A 17,366-nucleotide genomic window follows, 5' to 3' on the forward strand; every position below is an offset into this window, starting at 1 on the left:
TCATGCCACATTGCACAAAGGCCATTTTATGGGTGAGTAAAGTCAAAGTGGTTGTTATAAATAACTGTTAGCTCAGAGGTGGCTTCCTTGCTGCTAAAATTAATTGCCCTCTTATTTTAGTTACTTGGATCCTGAAATATAATGCAGCTAAATCAGGCAGCAGTTATACAGCATCATATAAATTTAATTATGAATGTTTATACACTGATTATAGAGTAGAGTTTCCATATTTGTGATAATAATAGCTTTGTCTTCCCTGTTAGATGGTAAAATCTTTATGAGCAGAAATGGCTTTATTCATCTAAAGATGCGAATTTTTGAGTCAGACTGCTGGGACTCTCAATTCTGTTACTTTCCAGCTATGTGTCAAGTAAAATCAAAGTGCGGGGTAGGGAGAAGGAAAAATAATAGAATGAAACAAACATCATTACCCTATGTACATGTATGATTACGCAAATGGTATGACTCTACTTCGTGTACAACCAGAGAAATAATAGTTGTATCCTATGTGTGTACAATGAATCAAAATTTTAAAAAAATTAAAATCACAGTTCTTTTCTGTTTTATAAACTAGAAATAATAACGATAATACCAACTTCATGGAGTATTTTGAGGATTCAGTAAGATAATGTGTAAGTTTTTCGCATAGAAGCTTAATAAATAATCAGTAATGTTAGCTATTAGTAGTAAGAGCAGTGATAATATTATTATTAGACTAGGCCTTACGCATAGTTGATACTACTAGAACTGTTAAGTGTTGCAAGGCAAAAGTACTGAAAAGAAATAAAGTCAATTAGACATCTGATAAAACATCATTTACACTCTGATATGAAGTATTTTAAAATGGAATGCCTAAGGAAAAAAAGTACACTCATACATTGCTGGTGGGACTGCAAATTGGCACAATCACTCTGGAAAAGTAGTATGGAGATTCCTTTAAAAAAAAAACACCATTTGATCCAATTATCCCACTCCTTGGTTTATACCTAAAGGACTTAAAATCAGCATACTACATTGACAAGGTCACATTAATATTTACAGCAGCTCAATTCTCAATACTGAGCTATGGAACAAACCTCGGTGCATTTCAACAGATGAATGGATAAAGAAAATGTGGTATTATATACACAATGAAATATCACTTAGCTATAAAGAATGATTTTATTACTTTTGCTGATAAATGGGTGATAGATCTGGAGACCATCATGCTAAGTGAAATAAGCCAGCCCCCCGCCAAAAAAAAAAAAAAAAAACAAAGGTCAAATGTTTTCTGATATATGGATGCTAATACCCAATAAAGTGGGAGGAGGAAAAAACAGAAGTTCAGTGGATTAAACAAAGGGGAATGAAGGGAAGGGAAGGGGAATGGGAATGCAGAAGACAGTAGAATGAATTGGACATAAGTCTTATGTTCATATATGAATACATCACCAGTGAACTCCAAATCACATGCTAACACAAGAATGGGATCCTAATTAGAATAAGATGTACTCCATGTATACATACTATGTCAAAATATATGCTGTCATGTATATCTATAAATAACTAATAATAAAAAAGAAAATTAGTTTGTTTACTTGTTAAATTAAAAAAGAGACTTTTAACCTTCATCACCCTCCTAACTCCATAAAAATAATTCCTCAAAAACTAACCAGAATGGCTAATGGTACTTATTAGAAATAAAACAACAACTGAATGTTTGCATTTATATCTTAAAAAATTAAGACAAGCCACACAAATTCTGGAATGTTATGAAAGGAATTGTACAGATTTTTGAACACCTACTCAAAATCTGTTGTTAATAAACCATCTAAAATTACATTATTCAGTTTATCAAAGTATACCTGCATGCTGCCTAGATCCATAATCAAAGTTTACTTGTTCTGGCATCTCAACATGTGTATTTAGAATAAATGATTACTTTGTATATGGCTTTAGTTTAGCAGATGTAATGAGAGTATGTTGTTGTTTGCTTATTTCATTAAGGAAAAAGTTTTATAAGATTTACAGATGAGATTCAGAACAATTCAATTATTCTTTATACTTATAAAGACCCTTCTCACTACATTTGAATTTCACATATACACAAGCTCTCCACCTTTTTATCATGTGCTCTCAGGTCAGATAAGGGTTTTAGCAGCTAACGACTTCCAGTTTCAGACAGAATCAGTGAGTAGGCAAAATAAAGTTATGATTTTTTTTGAGAAATGTCATAACATATTTGGCTGATGGACATATTGGGATCTCCAAGATGGAAGGGAAAGGAGGAAAGCAAGGGCTAGCTGAAGCTCTGAGCTAGAGTGGAGGAGGTGTGGTGGGAGCTGCAGGGGAACTAAACTTGTTGCATTATTGATTTCTGTGGCGGTGGATTAGGACATGTAGGAAGGCTCTGTTTGCAGGTTGAAGATATGAAGAAATGGCATTAAAAATGTCCTGTCCACATTCATTTACTCATTAATTTATTCATCATATTCTGATTGAGAACTTCTACTAAGTGCTAAAATATAGTGCTAAATGATATGAAGAAATTGACCCTGCTGTGATGGAAATGGACATGCCTATCCTACCATGTACAGGAAAGAAAGACACTAAGAAGACATTTACATAAATAAATACATAATGCAAACCACAATAAAGGTTTTGAAGAAAAAGTTCTGGGTATTAAGAAATATAAGAGGAGAAATTGATTTAGTTCAGGGAGTAGTGGTCAAGGAAGTCCTCCCTGGGATTTTGGGTTTAGACAGTCTGGAGAAAAAGGTGTAAAAATCATTTTCAGTAGAGGGAATAGTATTTCAAAAGAGAAAAGAGGTGGCCAAGAGCTGGTGACGATTATGGTGGCTAGAGCATCATGAATGATTTCCTTTTAAATAATTTAGGAAAAAAAACTGGAATAACAAATATGTGAAGTTAATTTTTAAAAATGTGTATTTTATAATACCATAAGCTCTACACATGTATTATCATACAGATGTTTCTGTGGTAACTGATAAGAATGAATCAAACATGGAAGTTAAACAATATTTGCCTTGTTTTGTTTATTTTTATTAGACTGTTTTCTAAAACAAACCAGTGGGGATTACAATCTAGGTCTGCTCATAAGGAATGCTATGCATACACACAGAACCCCCTGAGTAGTTTGTTTAGAAATATCTAATGCTGATACGATCTTGCTATCAAATTCATACTAAATTTGAGCTCAACATTTTTAGACTATTGGAGCCAGTAGTATAACAGCAGAGAGTAGATTACAAAACAATCCTCTTCCACTGAATTCCCATTCTATTAAAAATGGGCATGTCTATACTACCAAAAGCGTTATACAGATTCAATGCAATTCTAATTAAAATCCCAATGCCTTCCCTAATAGAAACAGAGAAAGCAATCATGAAACTCATTTGGAAAAATAAGAGACCCAGAATAGCCAAGGCAATGCTTATCAAGAAGAGTGAAGCAGGAGGCATCTCAATACCAGACCTTAAACTATACTACAGAGCTATAGTAACAAAAACTGCATGGTATTGGCACCAAAATAGACATGTAGACAAATGGTATAGAATAGAAGGCACAGAGACAAAACCACAAAAATACAGTTATCTCCTACTAGACAAAGGTGCAAAAAACATTCACTGGAGAAAAGATAGCCTATTCAACAACTGGTGCTGGAAAACTGGAAATTCACATGTAGGGAAATAAAATTAAACCCCTATCTCTCAACCTGCACAAAACTCAATTCAAAATGGATCAAGGACCTAGGAATTAGACCAGAGACCCTGCACCAAATAGAAGAAAAAGTAGGTCCAAATCTTCATCATGTTGGCTTAGGATCAGACTTCATTAAAAAGACTCCCAAAATGCAAGAAAGAAAATCAAGAATCAATAAATGGGATGGATTCAAACTAAAAAGCTTTTTCTCAGCAAAGGAAACAATGAACAATGTGAAGAGAGAGCCTACAGAGTGGGAGAATATCTTTGCCACTCATACTTCAGATAGAGCACTAATTTCCAGAATTTATAAAGAACTCAAAAAACTCTACACCAAGAATGCAAATAACCCAATTGACAAATGGGCTAAGGAAATGAACAGACACTTCACAGAAGAAGATATATAATCTTTAAACAAATGTATGAAAAAATGTTCAACATCTCTAGAAACTAGAGAAATGCAAATCAAAACTACTCTAAGATTTCATCTTACTCCAATTAGAATGGCAATTATCACAAATAGAAGCAACAATAAATGTTGGTGAGGTTGTGGGGGAAAAGGTACATTCATACATTGGTGGGTGGATCGCAAATTATCACAACCACTGTGGAAAGCAATGTGGTGATTCCTCAGAAAACTTGGAATGAACCACCTTTTATACCCAAAGGACTTAAAATCAGCATACTACAGTAACACAGCCACATCAATGTTTATAGCAGCTCTATTCATAATAGCTAAATTGTGGAACCAACCTAGATGCTCTTCAATAGATGAACAGATAAAGAAATGTGGTATATATACACAATGGAATATTACTCAGCCATAAAGAAGAATAAAATTATGGCATTTGCAGGTAAATGGATGGAGTTGGAGAATATCATGCTAAGTGAGAGAATCCAATCCCCAAAAACCAAAGGCTAAATGTTTTCTCTGATAAGTGGATTCTGATACATAATGGGGTTGGGGTAAGGGAAGAATGGGGAAACTTTGGATTAGGCAGAGGGAAATGAGGGGATGGGTAAGGGCAGGAGGTGGAAAAGATGGTGGAATGAGATGTACATCACCACCCTATGTACATGTATGATTGCACTAATGGTGTGACTATGTTGTGTACAGAGAAATGAAAAGTTGTACTCTATTTGTGTATAATGATTCAAAATGCATTCTTCTGTCATGTATAACTAAATAGAACAAATAAAAAAAGGAAAAAATGGGCATGTCGTTCAAAGGAGGAATCAGTAAACATGATTAGTAGTTCATCATAAGGGTGACTGGAGTACATATTGATATTGGTCTTGAGTTTTCAGGAAAATATAAGTAAAATTATTTCATCTTAAATGCATAAACAGATAAAAAGAAAACGTCAATTCCTGTGAAATATAAAAATATATCATTTAAGTGTATTTTGTTTTGTCTCCAAGGCCCAAGCAATTTAACTATAATACTTTGTAGTCTCACAATAGATCATGCTGAATAACAACTTGTGCTCTAGAACAGCAGCAGCTCTGTATGCTTTTCCTAAATTAATAAAAAAGTAACATAAGGCAAAGAGAAATCTAGACAAATTAATCCAGGCACTAAAAACAATATTAACAACAACCTATGAAGGCACATGCATAACCAAGTCAAACTGTTTTCAAAATGCACATATTTATTCCTTAAAGTACACAATCTTCTGTGTATGGAATGTATATTAAGCACAAAGCACTAGGTTAATGTGGAAAGACCCCTGTTTATGTGATAGGGATTCTAGTCCTGAAGAGAGCCTTTATACATTTTACAACACACCTTTGGGTAAATCATTTATCCTTTCTGAATTTGAGGGTTTGTTTGTTTGCAAGTAGTTTTCTAGGGCTCAAAAGACATAACAAACATGGAAACTCCTTAATACTTGTGGAAATACCAAATACAAGGTGAGGTCTTCAAAGGAATGTAAGAACCTCACCAAAAAAAAGAAAAAAAAATCCAACAGTGAAAGTTCACTATTTGAACATTGGTGACAGGCATCCAGAATGTACTTGGGGGCTAACAATTATTTTGCTTCCTTTAAACCTGAGAACAGATTATGAACTACCCAACCTTCAACTCTGGAACTGGTGGATCATGTTGCACTGGAGGATATTTCCCAAAGTTAACACTGTTCCTTACTCTGTGTTGGCACTCTGTAAAAAATTAGCTGGGTATCTCTCTGGGAAATACCATGTTACAGACTCAGGACACATAATACAATGCAACATGAGGCAGAAGTGCACTCTTGATTTCTTTCTTGAAATAAAATTTTGGAAGTGAAGTTACTAGAACAGACTCTTGACACACCTAATTAAATAATGTCCTTCAGAAAGGTGGCACCAATTTATAGTTTTAGAAAACACAGTGTCTTTTCATTTTGACTCACCTTTTTCTGTCTTCTTTAATTTAGTAATTCAAAATCCACAAGACTCATCTATCTTCCTTTCCCACACAGTATATACCTTTTTGGATATGCATGATGGAATGGAATAATGCTGAGTATTTAAATTCAATGGTTCACCACTCTCTGTAAGTTTAAATCCAAACTCTTTAATAGTAAGTAGCCTCTTACCATCTCTCCAGCCTCATCTCTCATTACCAACTTCCCTTTCAAATAGGCCACTGTCTTTCATCTTCAGGCCTTTATTCAGGCTATTACTTATGACTAGAACACTAGATTCTAGAGGAAGTTCAGTGTTCATATGGTTCTTCTGACTAGTGGTGATAACAAAAGTGACCCCCTTCACACATACCGAAGGGTATTGATTTTAGACTCACTTTAAATGTAGATGGAAAAATAATTTGATATTTCAGTCAGTTAATGGAGGGTTGATAGGGACTCTTTTCTCTTGGAAAAAAAGAGACTTGTGAGTATGTAACTGGGAAACAGAGAAGGTAGAGAATTAGGCACCTAAAAGTGCTAATGATACTCCAATCCAAATAAAGAAAAATATTTTCTATTCTAGGTTTCTTTTGTGTGCGTGTGCGTGCATGCACCTGTGTGCATACACATGCACACACAGTACTGGGGAGGGAACTCAGGGCCTCATGCATGATAGTCAAGTGTTCTACCACTGAGCTACATCATATGTTTCATTTAAAAATTCTTTATTTTGAAACAGGGTTTAATTATGCTGACCAAGCTGACCTCAAACTTGCGATCCTCCTGCTTCAGCCTCCTAAGTGACTTGGATTACAAGTATGTGTCACTGCATACCACTCTATAAGAAAGTAAATAATTTAAGAGATTTCCCTGTATAAATCTCTTTAATCTCAAGAATAAGTTTTTAAATCTTTCACATCATGTATGCCTAGATGGTACAACCTTTAACAATGGCAGATTGAAGTTTTTGTGATATGTTGAGCATTAAGTGCAGCTGTTCAAATTACTATTTAAAAATTTGTACCCTAGGTTTTAAAGGGATCTCATTAGAAGCTAGAGTTATGCCAGTAAGCAAATTCCTTTTAACCAAAATTGTTTAAAAGGGGTTGATTTTTAAGAGTATTCTGGCTAACAGTATTCTCAGCTTCCACATGGCCATTGTCTTAGTTTCTCATCACCCATCTGGACTGGATATAATAGCTCTTCCCTTTGACTACTCAATTTATGCTCTGTAAAAGAGGGAAACAACAGTCCAATCTGAACATGTAAGTCCCTAGCTAAAAATTCATCAATAGCTCTTTATTACTGCAGAAAAGAACATAAGTATTTTATCATAAAATTCCTAATCTAGCCTCTGCTTAAGTCCCTGTGACTTTTTCTATTGACCTCTTTCTATAATGTCCCTCCATTTTTAATGAACTAGCAATTCTAAGGCACATAAAGTCCCTGGAACTTGGCATATTCTTACACACCCATGGTACACCTGTATATGCCTTCCCATTAAAATACTCCTACTCTTATTTCACTCTTCACTCAAATGCTTCCCATTATAAAGTCTTTTCTCACTTCCCCAAGGTTAAGGTCTTCCTTTACCTATGTTACTTCTTTTCTTTCTGCTCCCACCCATTATAAATTAAATAATTCTGTGACTCTCAGCATATCTTTCTCCCCACATAATGGTGTGCTTTGTCTTCTCATTTTTATCTCTAGCGTCATGCTCTATATCTAGCTCATAGATCATCATTTAAAATGGGATCATAAATACATTAAACATTCTATCTTCAATGTTAAATTTTACAGCTACTTCCATACTGTGTATTATCAAACTGATGATTAATCAGCTAGTTAATTGTTGTTCTCCATTAACTATGGGTATATTATCTCATTGAAATGCACATGACATAAGAAATCATTGAACATATGAACTGAAGAACAAATCAATAATCCATCATTTTTAAGGTCTATACTCTAAAATTAGAGTCTTATGTAAAATCTAGCAGTAGGATAAAAGTAATATGGAATTTACCCAAAAGACTCAAAAGCTGTATCAAAGTTTTTGAAACTTTACTTACGTGGTATAATGTGGTCTCTGGCACAGGTGTGCCCATGATGTCTTGTCTCAATGCATCCATTTGCAAACTAGGTAGCAACGAATAGTGAGTTGGGCTATTACTCTTATCACCCTTCTTTTTTGACTTCTTCCCTGTATCTTTTTTGCTGTTTCTCTGAAACATGTATTCTTCTTGAGCAATTTTTTCATTGCTCATGTATCGAAGTAGAGAGTTTTCTATACAAAAAGAGATAAATACACCAATATAAATATATAAATATCTCAAATTTACCATTCATTCCCAATTGTGCTACAAGATTTCATTTCAGAACTTTAAGTTGATTTAACTGATAAAATATGTAGTGAAAATATAGTAGGTCTTAATTACTTGGGACTACAGAACAATAAGAAATAGACTATAGGTTATTTCTCCTAGTTTTATCTTTGAATCAAACATATAAGAATCACCTGCAGAAACTGAGTCAGAAATTCTGGATGTATAGCTCTTAAAATTTCTAATAAATTCCTCAGGAGAATTCCTGTAATTATGGATGAAAATCACTGGTCTACGGCAAGCTAGGTAACATACATGGAAAAGTTAAAAGTCCTCATTATGAACCAATAGTCAGAAAACTTAGTTCATAAACCTATACTTAGAACATAAACCTATAGTAGTTTATATAGCATCCCCCCCAAGATATCACTATAACATTAAGTCTCACAAGAGTGACTCAGAGATGGCATATGACAGGCATTTCTCTTACACATTTTTATTGATTTAATCTATAAAATTAATGAGAAAAGAAACTGAAGTTTGGAAAATGGAATGAATACACAGATGAAATGAAATCTGTAAATGTTCCTGGGCCTATCAACATTTTCAGAAATGCTCATTCCATAAAACAAGTGTTAAGAAGACTAATAAAGTAGATATTCATGCTTGTTTGTCCTTGTGGTCTGTGGATTTGTGAAGGAATTAGATAAATTCTGTACACTATCTAGAAAGAATAGGCAAATGGGTTAAACATACTAAACTAAGCTTAGTGAACTTAGGTTCCATGAACAGTTTTTTATTTTATTTTCCATCTATAGTCTCATGTTACTCTACTTCAGAAAATGGACGTAGCAGCATAACCCACTGGGCCCACCATATTCACACTTGGTAGAACCCAATTTAGCAATGAAATTTTCAGTTGCTCTCTTTACTGCTCACCCAATAACAGGAAATATGAACCAAAAAAATCTTAGTTTTGGTAGATACTTTAAGAAGAGACTACCCTCACATTAGAAGATAACCCTGAACAGCAAACAGAACAGAAAACAGCCAAGGAGTTTTCCCCCCCATTTCAACATGGTTTTCAATAGAGTCACTGACCCAGTTTCCAATAGTTTTTTTTTAATAACCCATGTGCTTTAATGCTCTGAGGTTGTGTCAATACAATAGTAGTGAGGCTGCACTGTATACCAATGGGGACCAATAACAAACTGTTTCTATCCACCAAACAATTATTTTATGCAGTTTCACACTTCTGACCTTGTTTTCAAAATATTAACTTTTGAATAGCAATCAGATACTTATTTTTCACACTATACTATCTACTCTGAATCCCTTAGAAGACATTTGTAGAAGATATCTATTTGATAATGGGTCAAGATAGTCAAATGTTGGTCTGACTTCATTTGTTGCACAATAAGCCAATGGCAAAATAAATTTTCCTCTGAAGCCATAACAACTTAAAGAACATTTAAATTTGTTCAAACAACCCAGCCTACACTGAAATTCTAGAACACTTACCTCTTCTACTATCTCTCTTCATCTTATTTGGATCTTCATAGTCCCCCACCCAATTATATTCCACTGGCATAGATATAGGTCGTAGCTTGCCTAAACACAGAGAACAAAGTTCACATCACATTGTTTTTCTTCCCCATGTCTGCTCAAAGTTAGGCTGATTTTCAGCTACAGTGTACAAAACACACTCACTCATATTCAACATTATGGCTGGCATTTGTGTAGATGAAGAAAATGTGTGTTTTGAGCCAGAAGGTGAAACTGCCTGTGGCAAATAGCCATGTAATACTGCAAACTTAAAAGTACTTTTTATAAATAATAGAGAATAGCCAAGATTTGCTCTTTTAGGGGTCCCAGACTTTAAGAGTATGCTTCTTCAGAAAGAGGATCATTATTTCCATGATTTTATTTCATTTTCAGTAACTGAATCTCTGTCTTATTCCCTAATGCCCAAGTGTCTACCTCATGATAGCCAACCTCTGAAATGGTAACTCCTCGTGATTAACCTGACTATGAGGATAATAATCCAGTTTCATGTTGGAACACCACAAGGCTAACTTCTTATCTTTGTTGTCTCATAACTTATATCATCATTTTGGATACTACTATGTCTCAGCACTATGGCTAGGTTCTTTTTCATCTAGTCATTCAGTTGGGTCTGCCCCTGCACATCTCTTCTGCTACAATAAGCACATTAGTTTATTGATTTAAATAATCACTGCTTTGGCCTATCCCACAGCCTTTTGGCTCTGTATTCTTACCAAAGTGCATTTTACTTTAGCAAAGTGAACTAATGATGAAGACTTTTTTTGGTGAGGCTACAGTGTATTTTTTTTGTTTAACTTAAAATTCCTGAAGTATAGAACAGATAATAAAAATCATTAAAAATTTTTTAAAAAGATACCTAAAGGAATGCCTTACAAGAGACAGTTGTTTAATAAATTTTGAATAAATGAAAACCAGAGACTCACATGCAACTGGATCATAAAAATAATGATTATGATAATCATGATAACAGTATAAAGACTTATAACCATTTGTCATATGCTACATGCTGTTTAAAAGTTTTGAAAGTATTAAATAGTTTATTCCTCATATTGAGAATACTGAGAAAGATTATACAATCAACCAAGGAAACACAGCTGGTAAGTGCCTAGTACCAGGATTCCAACCAGGCACTCAAAATATTGCTTCTGCCATAATTCTTAGGGACTTTAACAGTCACTGTCTGATATTCTGGCCTCAGTTTCTTGAGCATCTCTCCTTTATGCCTAATTTTATCATCTGTAAAAAATAAAGTCCTTCTAAATATTCCACTTTTCAACTACCACCTTCTGTACTTCTAGTACATTTCCTACAGAATTCTAAAACCAACAACCTTTCATCTCTTTAATCTGATTTTAACACTTTGCAGTATCTCTCAGTTAACTACTTCTCTCTCTTCTTCCCTCCTTGCCCACTTAAGTTTCCTGATCAATTATTATAATCACTCCAGGTATTTAAAAAAGCAAACATTTTTATGTATGAGTCAAAAAATTAATTTAAAATTGTTAGGAGATTTCTAATTCTATTCTTATGAAACCTACACCAACCATATCTTTTTATATACAATAATACAGTGTTAGTATGTTTTACTAAACTTTTTTAAAAAGTTCATCTGAGGATGAACTTGACAAGATAATATTAATGAGTTAAAAAGCAGTTAATTATTTAATGACTTACATTAAATAAGGTGAGCAACTGCCTTTATAAATAACGACTTAGAACTCTGCAATTCTTGTGCAATATATTGCTACTCTTTTATACCAAGGGAATTCGAGAAGATTCAAGTCAATACATTCTGCCCACCAAGGGTGGAATAATGGTTTGAAGAAAGTCTCTTTTTGTCATGTCTATTCCACTTTGCAGAATCAGTCCTCCAGATTTTGAATGTTATAAAATATACTATATTTTCCAAATACCTGTACAACTTAATTGCTTTAGAGTCTTGTTTTACAACTGAACTCCCTTTCAGCATGGGCAATGAAACTGAAGTAATTAACAGTTGTAGCACTGTTTCAATACATTACCAAGAAATCTTCTGAAAAATGGAAAATCCAATGAACAGGAAATTGTTTTATTTGTTATGCATATTATATACTTAAAAACTAGTCTGATAATTTTAGAACAATTGACTGGTTGTTTAGAGTCCAACGTATGTACACACAAAAAAGACCAAACATACTTCAGACAAAGAATATGAAATACACAATTGTATTAATTGTATTTTGGTCATCTCTGAGATTCTAATGGAGTTAAGTCATTGAAGCATGTAATTAAGCCCTTGATGTGTCTGGTTGTATCATTAGCAATAGGAACAAGATTGCATAAGATTTGCAACACTGATTTTCTGGGGGTAATTTTTAAACAGAATTGTATGTTATTAATATATAATTGAAGGAAATACATGGCATTAGGAAAAATTGCGATTAAAGTTCTAATTAAAATTTACTTTTGTAGCACATCAAGGTTTTACAGTTATTAGGTATAAAATTATATAAATTTAGCAGTGCAAATAAAAAAATTTAAAAAGTAAAGTGTATTAGTGGCTTAGGTATAACAAAAATGTTGTTTGTAATTATTGCTCCTTTTGTAAATTTTTTATTGTGTTAAAATATAGAAACAACAAAAATGTTAAACTAATAACATAAGGTCACATTCTTATACAAATAGCAGTCATTGGCAGATTGAAAATAGAACATAGCTTATATTCTAATTTCAAATACAAAGATCATTGATTGCAGCTTGAGAATATATGTGCTACTGCATGTAATTTTACAAAAGAGAAAAAGTTCAAATGGGAAAAGAACTTTATGATTTGGTGCTATAGTGCTTTTAGTAAAAAACAAAAACTATACTATACTACACTATACACTTTGTGGTTAGACTTAAATACACATTATTATTAATGCATACATTTTTATGTTCATTTTACTTAAGGACTTAGTACAAATTAACTGATTTAACAAAACTGAATATGTTTGACTGCTTCCTATGTAAATTTACATAAATAAATCATAAATCTCTGAAAATTAATGTGAAAAAATTTAAAGCATGTTTTTACATAGCAATAATTACATTAAATTTTAAGGTGGTAATAATTACAAATTCATCACAAAATTAATGATAGTCAAAATATAATTAAGAAAAAAGGTTTAGCACTCCTTTAAAATTACAGAGAAACAAGATGTATCCCATTTGTTTACAATAAAAATAAATTAAAAAAAATTTTTGTCAACCACTTCATCTTAATTTCTTATTCCTTTAAGGATAAATCCTTTACTAACTGTGGAGTAAATGTGGCACCCTATTGTAAGTATTGTAATATTTCTGTACTAGGGTTATGTAGTATAACCAATGTTTTGTTTCTTGTTTTTCATATCTGTTTCACATCTCTAGTTTTCTAACTGGTATCTCCATAGAAGCAGAGATTATGTTGTATTTTTTACTGTACTTGAATAAATGTAATGAAGGTAAAATATAAATATTTTTGAAATTTGCTCAAATTTTATTCCAAAACTGATGGCAAGTTAGCTTTTTAAAAATTATGAACTGTATTTAACTGCATTTAAACACAAATGGAACATGAATGAAGACAATGATAGAGTACTTTGTAATGATGTATGAAAGTAAATTACTATATTTTAATAAAAATTGCTGTGTTGATACTAGTGTACAGAATTGTTTGAAAATAAACTAATTTTTACCTTAGATAATAAAACATCTTTGGTAATATTGCACATGGTATTATTCCCTTTAACAGAGTTAACTGTTTACTCTTCTCAGCTCCCTTAGCCTTTTTCCTGGTGCCTTTGATATATATAATGCTTATTATACTGTACTGCAGCTGTCTGTTTATAGGTCTCTCTACTTATTGGGAGAAACTAGGTCTTACATATCTTTGTTATGATTGTCTCTGGCAGAAAGTGATCCAGTGTAGGTATTCATAAATTTTTTGTTTAATGCTTGAATCAAAGTATGCGAGACATTAGAGAGATCCCAAACCACCAGGTTGTTCACTGGGTCCTATTCCTTCTGACTTACTCCATGATATACTTTAAGTAACTCTTCATCCTACAAACTCCTACCAGTTACCAACTTATTTCTCTATTCCCCTTTACAAAAAAATCTTCTAGGAAACTTCTTTATATTCTCAACCTCCAAGTCCTCTCTTGAACCCTCTCCAATGAATGCTCCCCTGCCCCACTAATCCCCCAAAACTGCTACTGTCAAGGTCATTTGGGCTTTCACATTGCTAAACTCAATAGACAATTCTCAGAGTCCTTGCCTTTTCTGTTATATCTGCAGCATATAATATAGAGGATTATTCTTTCCATGAAACACTTTATTCATCTGCATCTAGGATTCTATCTTCCTCTGGTTCTCCTCTCTGCTTCCTAAATACACATGCATCTTTCAGAGCTAAGCAAAAGTGTCATTTCCTCAGGGACATACTCCTTGACCCTTTATTCTGGGTCAAGTTTCTCTATTTGCTTTATTTCCTCTCAAAGTTCTTCATGGCACACCAGTTGTAGTCAAATAAATATTAAATTAGTTGCTTGATTTCTTACACCCTTTTAGAATGTAAATTTCAATGAAATATTGCTATTTACTGTGGTTTCTCCAGCACTCAGAACACTGTCTTAAACACAGAGTAATTGCTCAATATTCATTAACAGCAAATTAAGAAAGTAAATAGGTGACTCACACACTGGACCAAAAAAGGATACAAGCCACACACACCTCAGTTTTTTATTTTCAGTTTCCTTCCCTTTCCTTCTTTCTAAGGCAGTATGCAATCTTGACCCACCTTCTTCATTTTTTTTTCTAACAAATTGAGCCTTATAGAACTGTTTGGCAATGAAGTCAGAACTAAGAATCTTGTCTCCTGATTCCTTTCTTGGAAATAGTTCCATATTAAGGTACCCATGAAATCTATTGAAACACCACTGAATTACTGCCTTTTGAATTGTATAACTTTCTTTTTATTCTCTCTCAAAACATGCTAAACTCATTAAGTTTCATTACAAAAATAACACCTAGAAGCAATCTTCTCTCTTAACAGTTCCCAAAGGTTAAAAAAAAAAGCTGCAGAGAAATTCTCCATAAGTCTAACATACCTTTCAATGCTCAAAAAATGTTTCTCTAGACCCTGAAAAAAGTATACATATATACACATCTGTTCTGAATAGTTTAGTCATTATTTTGATGAAAATGAGCATAGTAAGGAATAGTTAGGCTATAAGCCTGCCATATACACCCATCAAACTGCTCACATACCGGACAGAAAAATTACTTTCAGATGGTTGACTGCATTTCTAGGAAAACATCCAGAGGTTATTTAAGGTAGAGAGTCACACATTTGAAAAGGAAGTGAAACTGAATTAAATAAAAAGTCAGTAATTTTTAAAGGATGAGGGTAACATATATGGATCCAATAAAATAAGTAAGAATGAGCACTTGATCTTTGTTGCCACATTTCAAAAATTTTGCTTTTGGATAAAAGAGCTTGAAAAAACATTGGCTTGTAAACATTTCAATGTGTTGATTATTTAAGCATTGGCTTTAATGACACATAAATAATACAAACTTTGGTTATTAACATTGAATCTTTTGTTTCATTAATGAAAAATAAAACCAATTAAAATGTCATTTTTCAAGAATAAGTCACATCATGTTTGTGTATTTTTCTATTGCTTTCTAAAAGTGATCTATACTTTAAATTGGGAGTAACAAAAAATTTGTTGAAGGAGAAAATACTGAACTGTGTCAAAAATTACATGGCACATTTAACACTTGATTACAAGGCTAATTATATTTTGAACCAAATTACCTTTTATGAACACTCTATTAAGAAAAGGAACAAGATTTACACACTGAAATTTGGAAAATTAGGCTTTTCTTAGATGAAATGTTTCTGTGCATAAAGCCATTTCCTCTGTAGAGGATTCAAATGGTTCAATACTATGTAGCAAAAGAGCTCTGGGTCCTCCTCTAAAGACTGGTGGGTATAAAATAAGCTATGCTAAAATACACTGGCCTCTTGTTATGCTTAGCATTAATACAGATATGAACAAGAAAGCCTCACAAATATTATTTGGTTGAAAACATACAGTTGTTAACTGCAAATTAAGATATATATATATATATATATATATATATATTATGTGTGGGGGGTGTTAAATTCAGGTGTGCTCTACCCTGAGCTACATCTCTAATATATCTTCTTTTAATATTTGAGACAGAATCTTGCTAAATTGCTGAGGCTGGCCTTGAACTTGTGATCCTCTTGCCTCAGCTTCCTAAGTCACTGGGATTCCAGAGGTGTACTGCCACACTCAGCTAAAAGCAAAGTAGTCTTTCAAAAATCTTAGCAATGTCTTAAAAATTCCATTAACATATACAAGATGGTCACCCTTTCTGATGAAAAGTGAAACAGATTATTAAGATCATCAAATATTCTCTTTTAAAAATAAGTGACATTTTACAATTATTTTACAATTCCTTTCACATATTTTTATTATATTTTTGAAATCAGTAACAAAGGTAGGGATGAAAACTTAAGACACACCAAGGTTAATTTCTTAGAATTTAACTGATAATCCATGTTAGAGTCAGTTCATGAATATAAATCTTCAAATTTCTATCCTAATACTTTTTTCACTACATAAAATTGCTACAGCGATAAATAATTTAAAACCATGAATGAAAAACTCCAACTGATTTTTTCTTCAAAATAATTTAATGACATGTATGACTATTGTATTTTTGCTTGTGTTCTCCCAACCAGCCTGCAACTCTTGCAAAATATTAGGGTTATATGAAGAATTAATGGAGGATTAGAGCATAAATTGTGGATGAAACTTTGTTTGCAGTTCAGTGTCTTAACAACAGTGAAAAGCACGTTGGTTTGACATGATATATTATCTATAAAACAATGTTAGCTTGCCATATATAAATTTTTAAATGTCTGTATATTAGTTCAATTATTTTCTGTAATGTCTACAGTTATTAAAGGAACTGGGGTATGAGTTTTACTCATCACTTGTTGAACAACAGGGAATATAACATTTGACATTCATTATCCCAAGGGATCTGTTTTCTTCCATGATTTTTGGAAAACTGTTTTGCAATAATATCACTAATTTCATAGTAACTGGGAGTATTAAACACTATGCACTGATATTTATGGTTGTTTTTTATTACTTTATTTTGGTCTTTTATCACAAAAAGATTTACTCTCAAAAATGGTTTGCATCTGGCTTTCCTTCAAGGCAAAAATGAAGAATGAAGATGACATTCAACAAGCCAACTGCATGGTAAGTTTCAAGTTTAAGAAGAGAGTTTTTTTCCCAAATGTTATCTCTAAATTAACTGTTTGAAACTTACA

General features: G+C 32.9%; 1 protein-coding gene across 5 annotated transcripts in view; it reads right to left on the minus strand.

Moving 5' to 3' along the window:
- Cnksr2 (connector enhancer of kinase suppressor of Ras 2) overlaps positions 1-17,366 on the minus strand; it is a 275,785-nt gene that overhangs the window by 84,595 nt on the left and 173,824 nt on the right. For 3 of the 5 annotated variants that reach the window (XM_047535709.1, XM_047535711.1, XM_047535713.1), the window contains 2 exons: positions 9,941-10,030; positions 8,168-8,382 (listed from right to left, as the gene is read on the minus strand). In XM_047535709.1, the coding sequence (XP_047391665.1) occupies positions 8,168-8,382; positions 9,941-10,030 (305 nt within the window). The remainder of the gene's footprint in view (positions 1-8,167; positions 8,383-9,940; positions 10,031-17,366) is intronic. The other 2 variants (XM_047535710.1, XM_047535712.1) reach the window with 1 other exon arrangement.

Source organism: Sciurus carolinensis, chromosome X (assembly GCF_902686445.1).
Source record: "Sciurus carolinensis chromosome X, mSciCar1.2, whole genome shotgun sequence".
Lineage (NCBI taxonomy): Eukaryota > Metazoa > Chordata > Mammalia > Rodentia > Sciuridae > Sciurus > Sciurus carolinensis.